The sequence below is a fragment of the Heteronotia binoei genome, chromosome 9 (genome assembly GCF_032191835.1).
Source record: "Heteronotia binoei isolate CCM8104 ecotype False Entrance Well chromosome 9, APGP_CSIRO_Hbin_v1, whole genome shotgun sequence".
NCBI classification, from domain to species: Eukaryota; Metazoa; Chordata; class Lepidosauria; order Squamata; family Gekkonidae; genus Heteronotia; species Heteronotia binoei.
Window position 1 is genome coordinate 87,174,304 of NC_083231.1, and position 21,949 is coordinate 87,196,252.

Below are 21,949 nucleotides of genomic sequence, written 5' to 3' on the forward strand. Positions count from 1 at the left end.
TCCTTGACCCCTGCCAGTCTGGCTTTCGTCCGGGTCATGGGACGAAGACAGTGCTGTTCGCCTTGGTAGATGACTTCCAGCGGCATTTGGATCGAGGTGGCGTGGCAGTGCTGATGTTGCTAGATCTGTCGGCCGCATTTGATACGGTCGACCGTCAGCCTCGCTGACATAGGGGTTAGGGGGTCAGCCCTACAATGGCTTTCCTCCTTCCTCAAGGGACGGGGACAAAGGGTGGCAGTTGGGGGTGAGCTGTCCCAGCGGCGCACACTAGATTGTGGGGTGCCGCAGGGAGCAGTTCTATCCCCGATGTTATTTAACATCTACATGCACCCCCTTGCCCAGATTGCCCGGAGGTATGGGCTTGGGTGCCATCAATATGCAGATGACACCCAGCTCTATCTGCTAATGGATGGCCGGCCTGACTGCGTCCCAGGGAATCTGGACCTGGCATTGCAGGCTGGCTTAGGCTGAGTGGGTTGAAGTTGAACCCGACGAAGACAGAGATCCTTTGCGTGGGTCGCGGCACTCTGGGAGGAGAAATTCCTCTTCCAGTTTTTGACGGTGCACCGCTGAAAACGGCGCACCAAGTCAGGAGCTTGGGAGTTCTACTGGAGCCTTCATTATCAATGGAGGCCCAGATAGCAGCCACTGCCAAGTTGGCATTTTTTTCATCTGAAGCAGGCAAGGCTGTTGGCCCCCTTCCTGGAGCGTTGGGGACCTAGCAACCGTCACCTCAAGATTAGATTACTGTAATGCCCTCTACATGGGGCTGCCTCTGTGCCGAACCCGGAAGCTGCAGCTGGTGCAGAATGCAGCGACTAGGCTGTTATTAGGACTCCCGAAGTGGGAGCACATACAGCCAGGGCTGCGTGGGCTGCACTGGCTGCCAGTTGTATACCAGGTTCATTACAAAGTGCTGGTTATCACCTTTAAAGCCCTATATGGTCGAGGACCTGCCTACCTGAAGGACCGTCTCTCCTCATATGAACCCCAGAGAGCACTGAGGTCCATGGGAAAGAACCAACTAACTATCCCCGGGCCGAAGGAGGCAAAATTAAAGAACACTCGCACACAGGCCTTCTCCATTGCAGCTCCACACCTATGGAACCAGCTTCCGGAAGAAGTTCCGCAGGGCCTGCAAGACCATCCTTTTTAGGATGGCCTTTACCTAACCAAACGACTGTTGGATTCGCCTCAAGTGACTCTTCCATAATATTTACATCTAACAGAATAGCACCAGAAATGTAATTTTAAAATTGGAATGTTCTTAGGTGAATATGTTTTTAAAATTCGTTGTATAACTTTTTGTATGGATTAAGATGTTAGCCGCCCTGAGCCTGCTTCGGCGGGGAGGGCGGGATATAAATAAAATGTTGTTGTTATTATTATTATTATTAAATGTCCCCCAATTTTTCTCCCAAGTGGGTACCCAAAGTAGCTTACAACATTCTCCCCATCATCTTCACAACAGACTTGTGAAGTAGGTTGGGCTGAAAGTGTGTGACTGCCCAGTGTCACCCAGCAAGGTTCCACAGTAGAGAAAGGCTTTTTTTGCGTGCACTAATTCTACCAGAAGAGCCCTGTGGTGCAGAGTGATAAAACTGCAGTACTGCAGTCTGAACTCTCTGCTCACTCCCTGAGTTTGATCCTGGCGGAAGCTGAGTTCAGGTGGCTGGCTCAAGGTTGACTCAGCCTTCCATCCTTCTGAGGTTGGTAAAATGAGTACCCAGCTTGCTAGCGGGAAAGTGTAGATGACTGGGGAAGGCAATGGCAAGCCACCCCGTAAAAACGTCTGCCATGAAAATGTGATGCAACGTCACCCCAGAGTCGGAAATGACTGGTGCTTGCACAGCTCTTCCAGATAGCTAGGTTCAGTTCACACAAGAATCAACTGCTTTCTCCTTGTCTTCCCTGCTTCCATACAATGCCTCCCAAGTATGGAATCACACAGAGAAATCTCAACGTTTACAGCGCAGATTTTGCCCCAGATAATAGGGCTCTAGATTCCTCACTGAAGTTTCTGAGAAGAATCACTATACTGCAAAAGCCAGCTCTAGCCCAACTTGCAAACAGGATAACTAATTACTCAACTAACTCTCCCTCTGATCCAAAGATTTAGCAAATTCTTTTCCTAGTGAACTTTCTTGTCCAGAATTACAGCCAGTATGCTCTGGATCTTGCTTCTAAATTCCTGAATAGATTACCAGAGGAAATGGTGCATCCATGTTCTTCAACAGATCACTCAGGGCAGGGGGGGATTCAAGAACTCCTAAAATTATGAGCAGTCACATTATTATGCTATTTATTTCCATGAGCTAATACGATATTTCTCTTATGGCAAAGAGAGTCCTCTTTAAGAAGAAACTGATCCAATAATTTTATGTATCTTGGTCTCATGACAAATGTCCTGCCTCTTTCTGGTGAGCAGGACCCATCCTGACTTCCTTGAGAGCCTGAGAGGAGAGGGTTGTCCTTGATCTGCTCCACTTCTGTGGTTCTTCATGCACTTCCCAGGCTCACCACAATGTCAAAGATAACACCACTCTCCAGTGCAACCGCATATTGGCTGACTACCACTGCCAGCCAGAATAATTACTCTCCCGCAGTAGGGTCTACATTTCAATATGATTCAGATTATGTCTCTGTGTCAGACATACCAAAAAAACAAACAAACAAACCTCTTTTTATACAGTGAGGATGAAAAACAAGGAGGGAAGGAAGGGCTCTTAACTCTTCTTAACCCTTCACACAAATTCTGCCTTTGCAAGACCCTGCAAATCAATAATGTTTAATTGTAGCAAAAATAATGATTTGAATCTTCTACTAAAGTACATGTGAAAATAGAATTGTACATTTGAGTAAAGGCATGTTGCTAGTACTAACTTTAACAGAGGTTTGCTGTAACTGTCAGTGATATTTTGCTATTGGTTTAGCATTTTACTACCATGATTTTTTTCATCTTGGCCATAACACCACAAATATAATTCTGTCTTACATAAGCACACTTGTGCATGCATAACACATGTAAACCAGTGTTAACAGCATCGATTATAATCAAACCCATAGCCTCCCCCTTCAGAAATACTGTTTGCTGACTTGCAAAGCAGTGGAGTAATTCAAAGAAGGAAAGCCATCCCTGGGGTCTTTGGTGCAACACAACTGTTTGAGGAGAATCTTTAAGTGCACATGAGCCCAAACAAGAGGGGAATACAAACACACACAAAAAAACCCAAGTGATGCTTCACTGTTTCGCAGACTACCACTTTCCACAGCAATAAAGCCAACATTTTACAAAATGAACATGTTACATATATAAGGTAGAAAAAAGCAACAGCACACCTTCCTGAATCATTCAGCAACACTGCATTGAAGTGGTGACAGAAGGTTAGGCTACTTAACCCAGGGTGATTAAATAACAATCTAAATGCATGCTGATGAGCTCCTGTTGTTAGATGGGGCTTCTGTAGATACTACACAGCACTGCATATCCAGCACACACACACACAAAAGCCCCAAGAGAGGATAGCTTCAACAGCTAGAAGCACTGAAATTCATACATAGATTGAACGTTGTTGATTTACTAGTTATTTACAGGATTCATTTATATACAGATTTTCTGTGTTTTGACTATAGAGTGCACAGAATACATCTGTGCTAAATAAACAACTCCTTAAGCATTTTCCATGGATGATTTGTTACCCTTCTAGAAGTAGGACAACAGTTGATGTAGAACGAAAGGAGGGGAGGGGGATGTCATGATTTTCAACAGAGTTTTTTTGTTTGTTTTTCATCAGATCAAAGCAGCATATGCTTGGTTCTGAGCCTATATCCTGTCAGAGAGGAGACTTTGCCTCTAAGTAATAAAAAGTGGCTCTCATCACAGTGCTCTTGAAACGCTATCACTTGCTGCCAAATACATTTCTCAGGCACGCCTTGAGGGCTCACAAAGGAAGAAAACCTTTACTCCCGTATAAAGGGTTTTGGCACCAAGTGCTGTTTCCCTATTAAAAAGAATATCTACAAAATTGTGGCAGGCAAATGGCTGAGTATCTGTTGATAAGCGTCAGCAGAAAACTCTTATTTTACAACCCACTGAAAATAAGGGAATGGTGGAGATAAATGAGAGAGAGAAGGCAGAAAGAAAAATAATGCCAGCAACTGCTCTAGCTGACTGAACTAATTGCTCCCCTCCCACAAGATCACCTCCAGTGGCTTTCTAATGCTTAAGCATCTTGGCAAAGCGAGGCTGATTAATATTGGGTCACAGATGTATTACTCCTTAACCAAGTTTATCCTCTCCTAATGGTCACCGTCAAGGCAAAAAGGGTGGACATCTCCTGTCTCCCCCCCCCCCCCCCGCAATTTGGACATACATGCTTATGAGACGGGTATGACTCCCAATGCCACTGGCAATGTTCAACGCTACTAGCAATTTCAAGTACCAAGGGAAATGGCACAGTCTGTTCTCATTTCAATCTAGGCATGCATGAAGTCCCCAAGGGCTAAAAGCATTCCCACTGCTAAGTATACTGCTGAAATCGAGGTCCAAACTAATCCTTAAGATGCTGTAGGTTAATACAGCACTGAAAAATCTTTATAAGAAAAGGGCAAGTTTGCAGCTTAAAGAGGAGATTGTTTACACAGGCTCTTTGAGATTTGGGTGAAGGAGTGCACTTTCCTTAGCATTTTTGGACACCGTCTTGATCAGCGTGCAATAACAACAGAGGAGCCCGATGGCACCTTTAAGGCTACCAACCAGGACTCCTGTTTTGCTTTGCAGCCACAGCGCTATCCACCCATCTGGAATTCAGCAGCGAAGGAATCGAATCTGGAGCACCATTTGGAACCTGAACGCCTGCTCTGCCTCTCCTTTCATTCTTCGTTAAGTTCGCTCTCTAGTCTGAAGGCCCACGACTCGGGCACCGGAGGCCGAAAAAAACGTGCCGTTCCAACCGCGTTCAGAGCTCAATGCAACTTTTCGGTTTTGTTCCAACCATCCCGGAAGCCCCAGGCAATCGAAGCCCCCACCCGGCGCTTTGCCCTGGCCAGAAGCTACCAGGAAGTTTCTCTTTCTTGAGGCCTTCAAAAGGGGCGAAAGGAAAAGAGCGCCCAACTCCGAACCGCTCCCTGCCCAGCCCAGCCCAGCCCAGGCCACCACTCACCTGCGGCTGGTCCCTCTGGAGGAAAGAGCTCCCGGTTCTTATCCCTCCGCCCGCCAGCGGGGCGAGCAGCGGCCGGGGCTGCCATCCCCCCTTGGCACTTCGGAGTAACTGCGCCGCCGAGGGGAGCATCCTGCCCGTCCCGCCGGGCTGAGCAGAGGCGGCGAGGCGCGCAGCCCAATCTGGGCCAGCAGGCTGAGCTTGTGCGGGCTGAGCGCGCGCGGAGGGCGAGGCACGCAGCAGCTGCACCAGCGAGGGAATCCAGCGCCCGCTTTCGCCCAACACCCGGCCAAGAACCGGAGAGGGCGGGACTACAGGAGGGGGGAAGGCGGGGCTTTTCTTTTCCCTTCCCCTATTTGTTCGCCCGCCCTAAAAACCAAAACAAAACCAGCCACAACAGCGTATTATCAGAGCCTGCCCACCAGAGCGGGAGGATGGCTCTGAAACTTCCGCATGCTGCCTCTCCCCATTTTGTAAGGTGTAGTACACGCTGGGGAAGGGGGAGGCAGAGTCAAACTGCATTATTTCCCAAGTGTGATGTTTAATCTGCGACCTTCACGTTCCATTTGGCTACTGATTGGCGGGAACGTGGCAGCTTTAATTTGCAAAGGCAATACAGAGGGACTGGGAAAAGAGCGGAGGGGGTCGCTGGTGTAGAGGAGTCGAGACGACGCAAGCCCTTTCCTCAGAGGACGTTGAGGGGATACCAGGTAGCATCCTTAGGTTACCCTGCAACCCGGTATGAGAGACCAAAGGGGGATTTGTACCACCTTTTGGCTACCGTTGCTTGGCGGGGTGGTAGAAGCCTGCTTCCGGTGATTTTCATCACAACCTTTAGCTGCAGGTAGGAGCATGTTCCTAGGTGAGCATTCTCTTCAGCATAGAATTAGTATAAATTGAATCCGTTTCTCCATCAAAGTCAGTTCTGCTCAGACTGGCGGTTTACTCAGTCCACATCAGCTGCGCTCCAGGTTTTCAAGCACAATAGATTGTAATTCGAAACATGTTTAAAATTCTATTGCATTTTAAGGCAGATATAGTTTATTCTACTTCTGATAGGGAGAGGGTGATACAATCTACTGCATGTTTAATAACCATCCTTGGAGATTCACAAGCCATTCCTATTTTACAGTTTGAAGTGTGCAAGTTCTTAAGAGGTGCCCCTGTCTTTTCTGTACTGACCTAATAAGCATATGACTCCAACCCACCAGAACATCTTAGTCTCAGCTCAGATTAAAACAAATATTGCTTTCAGAATTCTCTTCAAGATGGGGGCTAATTTCATTCTAAAATAGGTGTGTTGCATTACTGAGTTGCTTTCTCCATTGGCCAGGCTTAAAAATAGCCTCTACACTGTTTCATGCCGTTTCTCTTCCCAGGGCATGCTAAATCCAGAAAAAGACATGTTGCCACATCCTTCTCTTTTCTCCACCATTACTTCTTGCTGATAGCAAAGCTGTGGCAGGACAAGTTGACAAAGCTTTGTCCCTAGCACAATTGAAACACATGCAAAGGATCCTCTTGCTTTTGGTGCAATCAACATCTCACCCCCTCCACCAGCCTATGTGGCTGGCTGGACAAATATGGCAGCAACTTTAATGCATTTTAAGCCACAGTTTTGTATTAAAACTGTTTTTTATACTGATTATGTTAATAAGGGCAAACATTTAACAAAATTCAGGTCCACACATTTTAACACATAGATTTGTCTTAAATGGAGTTTCCAAGTATTCATGAATTTAATTTTAGCCTGGCATAAATGCCTATGAGTAAAAATATATATTAAAAAACTATTTATAAATCTGTTAAGACATAACCAAATTACAGGCATCTGGGCTTCAGAAGTCTGTTTCAGTCTTAACCAACAGTTATTCTAGGTTGCTAAAGCTCCAGTTAACATATTAAGGCTGCAATTAAAATGGATTTAAATTTTTTGTTCTGTGTGTAGTGTTGAGATGTATCACAGCCAGATGCACAAAAAAGCTCTTCCACTGTTCTATCTCAGATTTGTGGCAGAAAATCAGCGCTGTTGATTTCATTCAACTGTTTCCTCATTTATAAATAATCACATTCAATAAAATGTGTTGTGTCTCTACAGCTGCTTCACTGAGGACCTTTACCAGCATAGTCTTCCGGATAACATGTACAGCAATGCAAAATAGTCATACACCATTTAATGAAACAGCATGCATCAATCAGGAATAGAAAAGGATCATAAAATACAGTTATTATGCCTTGTAGATCAGTTAAAGGAACAAGCACATGTGAATTGAAACCAATTTAATTAAACTAGCTGCAGACTAGCCAGATCAACTACCTACCAAATGTTAACAACAGTAGTAAAATGAGTTGCCAATGAAGCTGCAGGGGCCCTTGGCATTTCCAAGTAATCTCAAAATTTCTACATTTCTCATTCCACTCTTTGAACATATCATTCTGTGATCCAGCTGCTTAGAAAGCCAGAGAACCCATCTTCATGTTATTTTTATCCACTCTGTTGCATGGTGCTGCACAGCATGGACCTGTCAGGCACCATCACTGAGTCAGACAGAGTATAATAATTCTTGTCAGTGAAGTGGTGACTCAAAAACTGCTGCCAGCACTTAGCATTTCAAAAAATATTGCTTCCCAGGACTCATTCATGCAATTTCTCTATTTGTTATTTCCATATAGGTAAGTATAAGTTATTTTTGCCAGTTACAGTAACTGAGGTGGTATCTGCTCTCCAGTCTCACTGTGAACCAGTCTACAGAAAATTGTATGGTTCAAATTATCCTTGTAGTGAAGTAGATCTGGTTTAAAACCTTGCAAGAGCTACTACAAGCTCCAATGTTCCCTGAAAGCATGATTAATAGGAAGCCAAAGTTCCACTAACCTCCAATCAAACTGAATGAAAGTGCAATTAAGGACAGGAGTTGGAAGGAAACCCAGAATTAGATGACAAATGCATAGGGGTCATTAAAAATGTCTAAAGCGCTTAAGCTATTATTTATACAACAATGGAATGTAGAGGACAGGATACCATAAAAAGGATCTGGTTTCTTAAAATCTACAAAGCAGGCAGATTAATGGGCATCCAAATAAATACAAGGGTATATAGTCCTATACAAGTGAATATAAGGAAATCCACTTACCTGAAAATAAAGGCTGCACTGAGATAAGGTGTTCCTCCATCTATATACATGTAATGCTTACCCTGACTTGAAGTAGTGGGACACGCTTAAGTGGCAGGAAGCTTACAGGTTTTGCATAGGAATCTTGCACTGAATGTTGATATTTCTTTTCCTTTTGTAAAAACTATTTGTCTACCTGCCAACTGTGAAAAACTACCCAATATGTCTTCTATTTTGAATTAACCAAACTGTAGTCATTATTTCAAGTTTTGGTTTCAATGAACATCTACAGATTATTGAACTGAGTGATAAAACATATGCCAAAGGCTTCAGTTTTTACTCAAGGATAACACAGGATGACTGCAACACACTGTGCAAAGTCAAACCCTCAACCCCGCCCCCCCCCCCCACCAGCCAACAACAAGATTTAGGATGGGACTTTGACTTGTATTTACACAAGCCAACATTTCAATATTTGCAGGAATACTTATGATTAATCTTGCTGAGGATCAACTGACAATGGATACAGAATTCACAAGATCCCACAATTGTTTTAGTTATGCAGAAATGTTAGGAGGAACTACTACTACATTATCTTCCCCCAATTGTAACAGGCAACAAGTACCTTACTCAAAGCAAATACTTCTCAAATATATTTTATAACAATTTTATATACAAAAATGTAGAAGAATAAAACTTTTAAGTAATGGTTTTACAGATCATTTACCATACAGCATGGCTTTGGATGTTTTTGGATATTCAGCACTAAGCTCACAAAAATTGTTTTATTCCAAAATAACTTGTTTGTTTAAATTACAGTAATATACTGGACACGTTTATGGACCCATAACATACATTTTCATCCAATCTGTCTTTTCACTCCCCTTCCAAAATGTGACCTTTGGGACATACTAACTTAAAAACTGTAAGGGAACAGCTTCTTTGAAAACATTTTTATGCTTTTAGACAAGTTTAAAAATGTGCCATAAATAAAACCAAACAAGCAAGTGATATTCCAACAAATCCTTTGGCATGCTTTCCCAAAATTAAGATTAAGGTAGATTCACAAATATTTACCCATACGATTAGGTAAGACGGTAAAATAATTAAACATAATTATATTGCATAAGAGCATTTGTGCACAGGTGAAAACATACTGGGGCACCAATATATATATTTACGCAAGTGTATTAGTATTTGTCTCTTAAAAGAAAGAAATGTGTTGTTTTAAAAATAGGTGGCTTGTTCAATTACTCATTTAATACATGCTTAAACCAACTAGGTTTAAGATCAGGCATGGTTCCAATAATGTAGTGCCTACACATGGTAAAGAATTAGTATTACCCTGCCTAAGAGCAGCACCCTGGATCACACATTCAAGGAGGGATTAATGTGTAATTTGCTGCTCCTGAAAACTGGCTCTTACAATTGGCACATCAAGTAGGCTGGCATGATCCCCCATTGCACATAGGCCCTACAGAATTACAGCCATGTCTGTGAAGCACTAGAACTGAAAAAGGAACATTAGGATAAACCCAGGCCAGTATTCAGATCATGTGCTGAAACAACTCCCACCTGGAAATGAAATATAATTTTCTTTAATGTCTCATGGTAGCAAAAAAAAAAATGAGGAACCTAGAACCACAACCAATGCAGGGTACATAAAATAAACCAGAGTTAAGTAAGACTATCATTTTGCTAGGTAGCATCACAAACTGGTTGCATTCAAATCCCCAATTTCAATCCACTGAATTTATCCTTTTTTGAGGAATCTATACAATAAAGTAGTAAACATCCTTTCTTAATACAGCAAGCCAAATTCACTGTTAGTATCTAAAATGTATCACAGATATAAAAACACATGATCAAGCAAAATACTTTTAATCAGCTGATCATAAATAAATCCACATAAAAGGATTAATTTAAATGAATTACAAAGTTGCATTTTTTCTTATGTGGATTCAGATTTCGGTTTTAATATGTATTAGTCTACTTTATTCTTTAACTGATATAGTGATTTATCATTGAATCACCAACACTGCAGCACACTAAGCAATTCATACTCTGTAGTTAGTTTTACATTTTTTTTTTTACAAATGTAGCACTTCTGTACATTATATATTTCTACAAGTCATGTATTCTGTATTGCAATTATATAGTCTTCACAGAGAAAACAGTGAAGTTTTCAAATATGAATTATTTATTTTACAAATTCATATAAACAGCATGGAGCACTGCACTTTGGCATCTCTGCTAGAGGCAAGGCTGGGATATGAAGAGTTAGAGGGGGAAAGCTCTGATTTTAGATTCCATTAAGAAATACCATTCCACACAGCTACAAAAATTCAACAGCTAAATCCACCAGCTTGAAATGAACAGAAGCACCATATTGCTGCACTATTAGAAATGCATATAAACCAACTTAAAATATATTATTAAAACTGCATCAAAGCCATCATTTTTAGACTGAAGCAAATCTGTAAAATTCATCTGGAAAAGTGTATTTTGTCCTTTCAGCTGAAATGTTTTAAATATGGTTATTTGTCCTGGACATTGAAGAAATCATGCCTGGTTTTAACACTTTCACAGCTGCTATTTGAGTAAGAGTCCACAATTTCTTTTTGTTTCTTCTTCTTTTACTTACAAATTTGTTGTTGAATATGCAGCAAAAATTCATAGTAAGAGAATGCTGCCTCCGTTTTGTCTTCAACTAAATATTGAAAAAAATCTGCCTTTGCAGGACTTTCATCTCTGAAACAGGAAGAAATTAAATGTTTAAAAAGTGTTCTTATATAGCTTACTTGTTTCAATTTGCTTGATTCAGTCACAATTTATTTCTTCTTGCTTATCCAGTGCTGTCTAGGCATAAAGACTAGCCTGCTACAGGAGTCAGATTAACACAAAAAACAGATACCATATTCGAAGTTATTATAGTCTTTCTGAAAAGCCTATATATATATTAAAGGAAGTTCTTAGACCAAGACACAATTAGGGTACTCCCCAAGTAAATTCCTACTAAGGAGATTAATATTTCCTACTGAGTTTGGTTAGATAGGTAGGAGTGAAACCACTACAAAGTAGAATCCCCTCACACCCAACTACCCTAACAGGATTTAATCATCAATAGTAAGGATAGGCACAAACCTTAAAATTGCAGTTTGGTTTGGGGTGGCCTCCAAACCAAACCCCAAACTGAACCAAAAATTCTCCAAACCAGCCAGTTCAGATCCCCCTTTCTCCCAGCCTTGGCTGGGAGAAATGGAGGGGGGGTTTCACCCTGGACAGTGAAACTTTGCTTCCCTCTGTTTTGAGATGAGAGGAGAGCAAAACTGATAGGTTTAAATGATTGTGAGCCATTAAACCAAACAGCTGATGGAAGGACCTGCCCCACTGTTCAGTTTAAATGGCTGGAAATCATTTCACTGGTCAGGTTTGCCCCTCCTCGCTTCCAATGGGGAGAGTAAAACTGACTGATGAAATGATTCACAACCATTTAAACTTAACAGATTAATTGTAGACCCAAGCATCAGCTGTTAGGTTTACATGGTCCGAAGAGCTGAAGTGGACAATAAATATTCAGTGAAGGCACTTTCCCCAAGTATCGATTTGAAAGCTCTGAACCAGGCCAAGTTTGTGCCAAATGTTGGCTTATGAATCAGCTTGTGCTCATCCCTAATCAATTGTCTCAAGACTACTAAAAAGCTGAGAAATACAGATTTGTACCTACTTCCCTAGATGTAGGCTGTCAATCAGAGCCACTAAAGCAGCTTCCATTCCTGATCTAAACATTCAATGGGAAATCAGCCTCATGTGTATCTTGAAAGGCTTCTCTCAAATATCTTGCCATCCAATGGAACACTGGAGACCAGTCTGGTGTTTTCACGTCAGCCTAATCAAATTATTTCAGCAGTAGGGAGACTAGGCAAAGCAATACTTTTGTATTTTTTGTATCTCTCTCTGTGTGAGTGCATGTGCACCTGGAAGTCATGGTGATCTCTAGTGACTGACCCCTACTGGGGGCATGGAGGATATTCAAAGAGGTGACTGAATAAAGCCTGCCTCTGCCTCCCGGCTCTAGTATTCCAAGGAGGTCTCCCATCCTAGTACCTGCCACAAGTAATCTTGTTTATGACCTGTAAAATCACTCTATATCACAGATTAGCAGCATCCCCAGTCAGGTAGACTGATTCTTCCTGCACTGAATCCTCTTTTAATTAACCACTGCCATGACATTCAGAAGAGCAACAGCTCCATCAAACATCCCACATTGTACAAAAGCATCAGCTTATTGGGGATCAGATTAATGTTCCATATAGTGCATCCTCCTTTATCACACAGTAGCCAACCAGATGTGCCTGGAAGACCTACATGCAGGGTATGTAGCACAAATATTCTTCCAGTTGTGGACGCCTAGCACTTGTATTTAGAGGATTACTGCCTCTGAATATGGAGGCTCTGTTTAATTATTATGACTATCAGCCACCTATCTTCCACAATTTCTCTAATCCCTGTAAAAGTCAACTAGACCAATGGCAAATGCCATCACTATTTCCTGGGACAGTGAATTCCACAAGTTAAAAAAAGCTGTGAGTGAAATATGTCCTTCTGTCAGTCCTGAATGGACTCCCCATTAACTAAAGTAGCTGGCCATAAACTCTAGAATTACAGGAGAAGAAAGAACATTCTTCCTGCATATTTTCTCCACCTCACACAACATCCATCTAATTCTAAACTTGGCCCCAGAGTGTGGAGTAAAAAATCCACATAACATGATCAAATACAAAAATAGATTATTTTTCTACAATCCTACAGATTTGCAGAAAAATCTGAAAAATTCTTTAAAATTGAATTTTTACACTCTCCTCCAAAATCACACAAGATAAGGTGATGTCTGCATATATGCCTAAGTTTCATGAAAATACACCGAGAGTAAGAAGCCAGTCTGACAGATGTGGCTGACAGACAGAGGCCAGTCAGGAAGTTCTGGTCAGGAAAACAAACCACAGCATCAGCTATGAAGGATCCCCTCTAGACTCTGAAGCCAAGTGCAATGAAGGGGTAAGGCTGGAAATGAGATTTCCACTCCCCTCAAAATCTACCCTGGTGCTCCCTTTTCTGCCATCATTGAGGTACAAAGAACAGCTGCTGGGACAGTCTCAGCAGGCATGCTTTTGGAGCACCAAGAATAACTGAAAAGGGATAGGGCAGTACTACTTTTTCCAACTACAAGAGCTTGCCTGCTGGTGTGCTATCAGAGCTCAGAGGATGCCTGGAAATGTATCTTTAGGTTGCAAAAGCACATGTTTCTGAATAACAGAAAGAAGCTATGCTGATTTACAATGCAGAAAATGTGAAACAGTTATCCACATCAGTGCAGCTCTTTTCAGGAAAGGTATGTGAAGAACTGTGAAACAGAAATAAAGTTCTAGGGCTAAAGGACAAAATAAAAGCAAGTCATCAGGTCGGGACGGCATACAACTGAAGGCATGTACAAGGGAAGCAAAGATGCTGGGGAGGGGAATTAGGTATAAAACATCATCTGGTCATTTTTGTGTAATCCTAACAGATAATGACCATAAGGCTTTATTGCATTTATTGAGTTTGGGGCACACAATAGTCACACAGTCCCACTCTGATTCCTGTGAACATCATTTTCTATATGCATTTAAATTCACACTTTTACTTGGATCAGACTGCAGAGATAAAACTTCTTTAAAATAAATTTTAAATGCCTATTAAGAGGGAATAAAAAGCTGTTGTACAAGTATACATAAAAAAATCAATGAATTCAGCAAAGGACCAATGTGTGGATTCTTACTTTGATACATATGTACATATATACACTTACTTTATTATTTGAAGGACTGGGCTTAGAGGTTTACTGTCCTTAAGCCAGGATATAAATGACCTAGTTCGTTCTGAAGAAAGAGTATCTAATTCTGGAAGCTGTGTCTAGAAAAATTAAATGCAAAGTTTAAGAACAGTTCACTTAAAACACACCAGTGATACAGACAGAAATAATGAGTAGTTGTGAATTGTTAGTCAATTAAGAGATGTTTGAGGGATCTCAGTTATAAGAGTATGCTGGTCAAAGTGATATCACTGAAGAATCCAGAAAGCTAAACTAGAGCCAAAACGAACTGAAATTATCCATTTTTTCTTAATTACTGTTTCCATGACAAAAACCATGAACAGTAAGCCCTCACATGTTAAAGGAGAAGGCTAAGATTTATTACCAGAACTACAGCCACCAAAAATTTAGCCACATGCAAAGTTACTTGTTTATCTTCATCGCTTAGTAACTAGTTATAGACTTAGCTTCTAAAGAGACAAAGTCCTGCTTAAGCAAAGGGAAAATTGATTCAGCTATCAAGTCTGAAAATTAAGAGCATTCCAAAAGAATATGATTGATAGAGTCAATTCAGTTAGTACCACATCCACAGAGTCTATTAGAGTACAGAATACTAATAAATCTTCCTAACACCACCCCTGATGACAAGGTGTTCCAATGCAGAAGCATGCCCTTCTATACTTCAGAAGAGATAATTCAAACAGGTAGTTTGGCATTTTTATTGAGGAAGAATACCAACTGAAAAGGTTGGACATATTATTGTGCACTCTGACCAGCATACTCTTATAACTGAGATCCCTCAAACATCTCTTAATTGACTAACAATTCACAACTACTCATATTTTCTGTCATATCACTGCTAAAGCTCAGACATAATAATCTGTCACAATCATGCATATAATGATCCAGCATCAATGAAGTTATCAAACATCAAAGTACTGAGGGGGTATAATTGCATTTTAAACCTCTTATTTATAACTACTTAATTAGTGCATTAAAACCACTTATAGGAATAAGCAGATGCTAAAATGTCTTTTCCTGTCTGACATCCCCATGAGCACTCAAAAATTCCTAAGCAGTTTTTTATAAACAGAAAAAACAGAGCACAAACAACCTTTAACCCTCCCAAGTGGGAACACCTCCCCCAACTATACTACTTTGGCATAAGGATCAAAGCAAAAAGCAATGGAAACCTGACTGCGCTCTCAGTCATGGCATTAGCTACTAAGAAAAAAATTAGGCCTCAAGCATAACTTCCTTCTGCAAAGTAGGACAAAGGAGAGTAAAATTTGGAATTGGGGTAAAAAATACCCCCTCATTGAAAACATCAAAACTCCACAAAAATGGGGTCAAACAGTGCACCTGTTGGCTATGGGTCATCTAGAGTAACTTCCCCCTGTAAAGTTGAGATGGCCATATCAGCGGTTTGGAAAGTCTGAATGTGAACAGTTCAGTGCAAAGGTCAGCTCAGTAGACAGGTGGCCGGGGTCATCTGAAGTTCTTCCCCCACCCAGATATGTAAAGTTAAGAAGATCACTCTGAGGCTTGCAAAATTTGAAGGGCAAAGGAAAGCAATTAGCTCATAAAACAGGTGCCAGGCATCATCTAGAGTTCCAGGCTTCATGGCTCCTTCAAGCATGGAAAATATGAAGTTCAGAGGATGCTGTCCAACATGTCTAGGCTTATCCTCCTGGGGGATAGAACGACCCCATTTCCAAAACTGCAGTACAGTTCAATTTGTACTTTTCCACGTAACTACCGGCATGGAGAAAGCTTTGACAGAGCACAAATACAGGGATTTTACCTGTTCTTACTATATACTCAACAATTCAGTTTGCAAAGACTGGTTTCCCTGGGGGTTGTTGCAACCCCCAATTCCAAAAGTGGTGTAAAACCTCAAAGCCAAAAAATGACTAGATATAAATGGTGAGGGTTTTTTTGTTTTGTTTTCACTGCTTCCACCTTTCAATAAAATGGAAATAATAGGTGTTGGTCCATTTATTTAAACACGGGAACATTTTGTCAGTATTTGTTGAGGTAAACAGAAACCCCTGTAACGTTTATGCATAATGTTTTCATTTTCAAGCCAAGTCTACTGGGGGCCAGATGGACCCCATTTACCCTTTTGATGAAACTAAAAATGAAAAAAGAAAGGCAATATGGAGGGGATAGAGGGACTTCATGTTATCGCAGTTAATTGAGAAGGCTCAACAGGAATTTGGTGCCTGTAGAAAGCTTTAAATGGGTAAACCAACTTTTCCTATGACTTCCTGGGTAAAAAAAAAACCACACCCTATTACTTGGAAGGGTTAAGGTGCAGAAATACAAGAGAAGAGTTTCCACCCACTCTATCACGTTCTCAGGGTGCAGGCAGGCAGGAGTCCCAAGCCAGTCAAAGTCCAGGAAGTCAAGCAGGAGCCAAGTCACCAGTTCACAATCACAAACCGGAATCAGAAGTCAATGTCCAAAAGCCAAAAGGTCAGGGTGCCAAGGAAACCAAGCAGGTCAGGATCAGGAAGGAGCATGGATGCAAGTCAGAGAATAGACTTGTTGCTTCCACAAGGTTATCAAGTCCTGGGTGGAGCTATATAGGTGCCTCAATCAGCTTGCTCCCTGGGTGGCAGTGACTCTGCTAGAACTCAGGGCTGAGAGCTCTGAAGCATTGGCGTGCCTCATGTCTTCGCTCTGAAAGTTCTTTCCGGAGCCTGCTTCAAACTCTTGAGATGGGAGGAGAAGAGCTTGGAGGAGACTGATCATCAACAGCTGACACTGGTGTCTGGAGAGTGATTGATGGGCCAGCTGCTGTATGTTCAGCTGAGGAACTGGCTGACAACTCTTCCAGGTCTGTTAACCTTTCCAGCTCCCCCTCATCAGGGCTCATGACACACTCCTTGCTGAAGTGATTTACTGGTCTCAACTCAGGAAAGAAAAAGCAGTGGCTATACAACATTACCACCTCAAATCCAACCATTACACGATCTAGTGACCAATCCAGCTAGCTCAATGACAGAGCAACAGGAAACTTCCAAGGCATATCTGCCATCAGAACAGCTGGACCCTTAATACTCCCTGACCTCAAGCAATCTGGAAGCTTGCAACTAACTGACTCACAAAAAAATCAATTTCAAGATGAGTAGTTTCTTGTATTAAGGAAACAAACACTTACCAGTCCCTGTGGTACAGATGAATAGTTAGGGTATCCAAGGACATCTTTTATGAAGTTATTATCACAGCTTCTTCCAATCCATATATACATTGCCTGAAATGACAGAACCAACATCACTGAAGTAAGGAAAGGAAAGGTCCCCTGTGCAAGCACCAGTCGTTTCCGACTCTGGGGTGATGTTGCTTTCACAACGTTTTCATGGCAGACTTTTTACGGGGTGGTTTGCCATTGCCTTCCCCAGTCATCTACACTTCCCCCCCCCCAGCAAGCTCGGACGTCGGAAGGATGGAAGGCTGAGTCAACCTCGAGCTGGCTACCTGAAAAACCAGCTACCGCTGGGGATCAAACTCAGGTCGTGAGCAGAGCTTAGGACTGCAGTACTGCAGCTTTAACACTCTGTGCCATAGGGCTATTTCTCTGAAGTAAACAACTTAATTAATTTAGATAAGATACACTGTCAATGGTGATACTTTCATGGAAATGTTTGTTAACTTGTTTTGAATACATAATTATATTTAAACAATGAACAAATTACTGTCCTTACTGTCTTACAGAACAGTTTATTAGAAAAGAAAGCCAATAACCTATTACCAAATGGGCGGCAATAAATCACTCGTTAAGAATCTAAATTTTTCTACTTTTACCAAAGCGTTTAGTAAAGCAATCATATATAGATACGAAGAAGCCAGGTATGCAACTTACTGGGCCATAATCCATAAGAAAAGCTCCTTCTCTTGTCAATTTCTCTGCAGACAGTCGCTGAAGAAGGGGCTGGGGTACAACTCTATCATTGACATGTATTGCACCCTATAAGAAGAGTTATAATTAAACCTCCTACAGTTTATATACCATTCATTATATATGAAGGGTGTACAAAATTTAGCAGCACTACTAATAATTCAGAAGCTAGGTTGCAGAGCCTGGGCAACTTATGCAACATTGCCTACAATGATTACAGTCCACATTAAGCAGTATCAGCCCTCCATGACCAACACAGCAGCAAACCCAGTCTAAGTCTCAACATTATTTTTAGCACAATATCTGGAACAGAATACTAAAACCATCCGCAAATGGCCTCAAACCAATTAACTGAAAAAGGACACACTACCAACTGGTTCCTTTTACATTCTTAAATAACTGGGCAATATACTTTTGGGTCTGTTGCCAGAGCACATCCATATACTGAGGATTATTATCAAACTGTTGTCATAGCTAATATACATATTAATGAAAGCAAAAACTATGAAGGAATGCATTTCATTATCTTTCGCTAAGTTCCAAGTAGGAAGCTTCCACAACATTCTCTCATTCCCAAAAGTTGCAAAGTTGGCAGTCAAATACCAATCAGTAGGACAATGAAAAAAGGCAACAATCTAGCACACAGAAAGTTTTGCATTTCCTTGTTAATACCCAACTATGTAGAAAAATAGTGGTTTCTACCTGATGGGTGATTCACAGTTCAAATAATAAATAAAATTAAAAATTCCTTCAGCCTCCAAAAATTTGTCAAAAAGCAGCAGACGGAATGAACTCTGCTAGAGTGTAACTGCAAGCCCCATGACTACAGCAGAAGGGGAAGCTAGCCCACTTTTTGTCCTTCTAGGATCTAACCTGTGAGCTCTGCGACCCTCTTGCAGCTTTTGTATGTTCTTTAGAATGAATTTAAATTTGAAGAAATATACTTCCTCCAGTACTAATTAACTTTACACTCCCTTATCAGATTCTTTTAAGCTGTAAAGAGGGTGAATTTAAAAAAAAAACAAAGCACTGCAAACAATCTTGGGTCAGAACAGGGGATGTGGCAGGAGTTAGGGTCAGGGAATCTAGATGTCTTAACCTCAGCAAGAACTTCTCCATATGTCTTGAGGCAATAAAACTAGTCTCAAAGCTTGCTTCTTCCCATCCTACCTCTTTCAGCTCCTCCACAATCCCTGTTATAATAAGAGCAGCCACGGGTTTAGAAACATGTTTTTGAAACCTACATCCCATTCCCATGACTTCTCGGACTTCACATTGTCTGAGATTGAGGAGAAACTTCATGCTGAGAAACTAAGATCAGGGTACAGGCAATCAAAGAACTGACACAAAGAGAGCATTCCGTTGACAAGGGATATTCCGTTGGCAAGGGATCTCTGAGGACTCATCTAAATTCCAGCCCTAATTTATGATTAAGGTTTGCAGAAAAATAATGGACATTCTAGTACCATTCAGGAATCTGCCTTACAAATGAAAACTTCTCCAGAAACCTCATCATAAGTGCAGCCAAGGCCATTTCCTATCCCCAGGCCTTTGTTGACAGACATCTATCAGGTCTGCTTCTCAAGAAATCCAGCTATCACTGCCTCATCTGGTACCCCTCCTCCTCTCTCCTTCCTCAGAACCTTTTTCAGACATTTCAAAACTTGCCCATAAGAGCAAGGATTCTGACTTTTCACCAACAAGATCAAGGTTCCTAGTATCTTTCCAATCACGAAGCATTTAAAAATTCTCGAGTCATGGACAAAATTCTGGAAATCTAGCCCAGTGACAGAGAGGACTCAATAATACCATCTATAAAATTTGTTTCCGATGGTAGATGCCCAGGAAATATACAGTAAAAGTTGCAAACAGGCACAAGAAAACTGAGTTCAGTTCTCCATAGTTATTCACTTCAGTTATTCCTCCACCACTTAAATGGGTCAATATGATCCCCAACACTGGAGATCACTGGGGACTTAAAGAGTCCATATAATCCCCAACATTGCTCATCCATGGCCCAAATCACTAGATAGAACCCCCTCTCTCCCCGCTCCCTCAGACCCCTCTCCCTTGCTATTCCTTCCACTGGACTGGGACTGCTAAAATAATGTATAGAACTTGATGTTCTGCTTCTTTAAACAGTTTCTCCTTGCTTTCTGATCCTAGCCTCCTTGCTTCCCCAACTTAGTCCACTGTTTCTTCTGCTATGAATGCTGCTCAAACGGAAAAGTCTCAATCCTTACCTTCCTATTTACCACCACACTCATAACAAGGGTTGATTTGGAATTTGAGCTAACCTAATGGAAAAACATTAGCATAAGCAGTATGGGGTCAACTTATTTGTTTGTTGTTACTTATTCCTCAAATGCTTGTGTGATTCATGAAGGCTGTTTAGTTGTTTATAGCTCAGTAATCCCCCCAATTTAGTATTTGATACTGCTACACTTGTGAAAGAGTGTTCACAAGTAGTCCCAGCATTTCAGGCACCACCCCCTCCACCTGTTAGACGCAATATAAAATATGTGTACTATACCTCATCCGTGAGTCTGTCTATCCTGTACAAATTGGGATGTATCGTCTTCATCAAGTGAACCAGAGGCTGACTTTTTATTAGACACATAGCATACACACGATCATCTAAGCGTGTACTGGTGCCAGTTCTAAATGCTTTCTGTAAGAAAATAACCAATTTAGAGTATTCTACATACACTGCAGGATTATTAAACATTGTCACCAGGATATGAAGAGACACATTTGGATCATTTTACTGTTTCCTTCTGAATGGCATACACCACCCTCCTCTGATGTCATACCACAGACTGCTTAGGAAACTCATGAAGTTTCAGAAGAGTCTCAGTGTGGCATGGAGACCATTTAATAAACTCAAGCTGAAAACTTCCCAGGGCATGCAAATCTAGTTGCAGGGTTTCAGAGTAATGACCGTAACTTCATCCCTTTTTTACAAATATGAAAGGTTACTACTAAAGGTCTCCTAGTTTTTAGTATGAAACAACATTAAGGACTGGCAATAGGTGCTTGACATTCTTGATGAGTAAAAAGACTATTTAAGTCCCAACTTTTAAAGCAGCTTGGTGCATGGACTATTTTTACTATAAAGAACACCATGTGATTTAAACTTCACAAAGACCTTAACTAAAAGGAACATGATGTGACAGAAGACATGTTCCAGTTACGCAGTTTCATATAATTAAAGCTTCTGTCATTAAAAGCAGAGCTTTATATTTGTTGGAAGTCAATTATATGCTACTGTTTAGATGTAATACCTGTTTGAAGAGAGCCAACACATACAAAGGAAACAGCCTGAGGGAATTTGGAGCTATCAAAGCAGTTGGCTGGAGATTTGATACAGTTGACATATAAGCAGACAGTGAATCGACCACTGCATTTACTAAGGCATCCCTTGCATCTGAAAGACTTGATGAAACTGAACGATCCACAGCTGACGGAGGTGAAAAAATAATGAAATCAGGAAAGGAATGCTACTGAAAAACTTATAAGCAACATGACACAGCAACATTTTCTTAGCACAAATAACCACGAAGATGCCAACATCTGATTAATCAAATAACAGAAGTACTCATTAAATAAAATAATTTAGCAATTTCTCTTCCTTACTTTCTTCAGTTACCCACCCTGCCATTGAACTCAGGAGAGCCAGTTTGGTGTTGTGGTTAAGTGTGAGGACTCTTATCTGGGAGAACCGCGTTTGCTTCCCCCCCTCCACTTGCACCTGCTAGCATGGCCTTGGGTCAGCCATAGCTCTGGCAGAGGTTGTCCTTGAAAGGGCAGCTGCTGTGAGAGCCCTCTCCAGCCCCACCCACCTCACAGGGTGTCTGTTGTGGGAGAGGAAGGTAAAGGAGATTGTGAGCCGCTCTGAGATTCTTTGGAGTGGAAGGCGGGA

The 21,949-nt window shown here is 41.4% G+C and overlaps 1 protein-coding gene across 1 annotated transcript in view; it reads right to left on the reverse strand.

The window, feature by feature from the left end:
• Positions 1-8,912: 8,912 nt before the first annotated feature.
• The window catches only part of SEC24B (SEC24 homolog B, COPII coat complex component), a 50,553-nt gene continuing 37,516 nt past the window's right edge, over positions 8,913-21,949 (reverse strand). Inside the window, exons 19-24 of the mRNA XM_060246936.1 lie at positions 21,312-21,487; positions 20,561-20,698; positions 17,992-18,096; positions 17,290-17,382; positions 14,121-14,224; positions 8,913-11,023 (exon numbers count right to left, since the gene is read on the reverse strand). Coding sequence (XP_060102919.1) covers positions 10,909-11,023; positions 14,121-14,224; positions 17,290-17,382; positions 17,992-18,096; positions 20,561-20,698; positions 21,312-21,487 — 731 coding nt within the window. The 3' untranslated portion in view covers positions 8,913-10,908. The remainder of the gene's footprint in view (positions 11,024-14,120; positions 14,225-17,289; positions 17,383-17,991; positions 18,097-20,560; positions 20,699-21,311; positions 21,488-21,949) is intronic.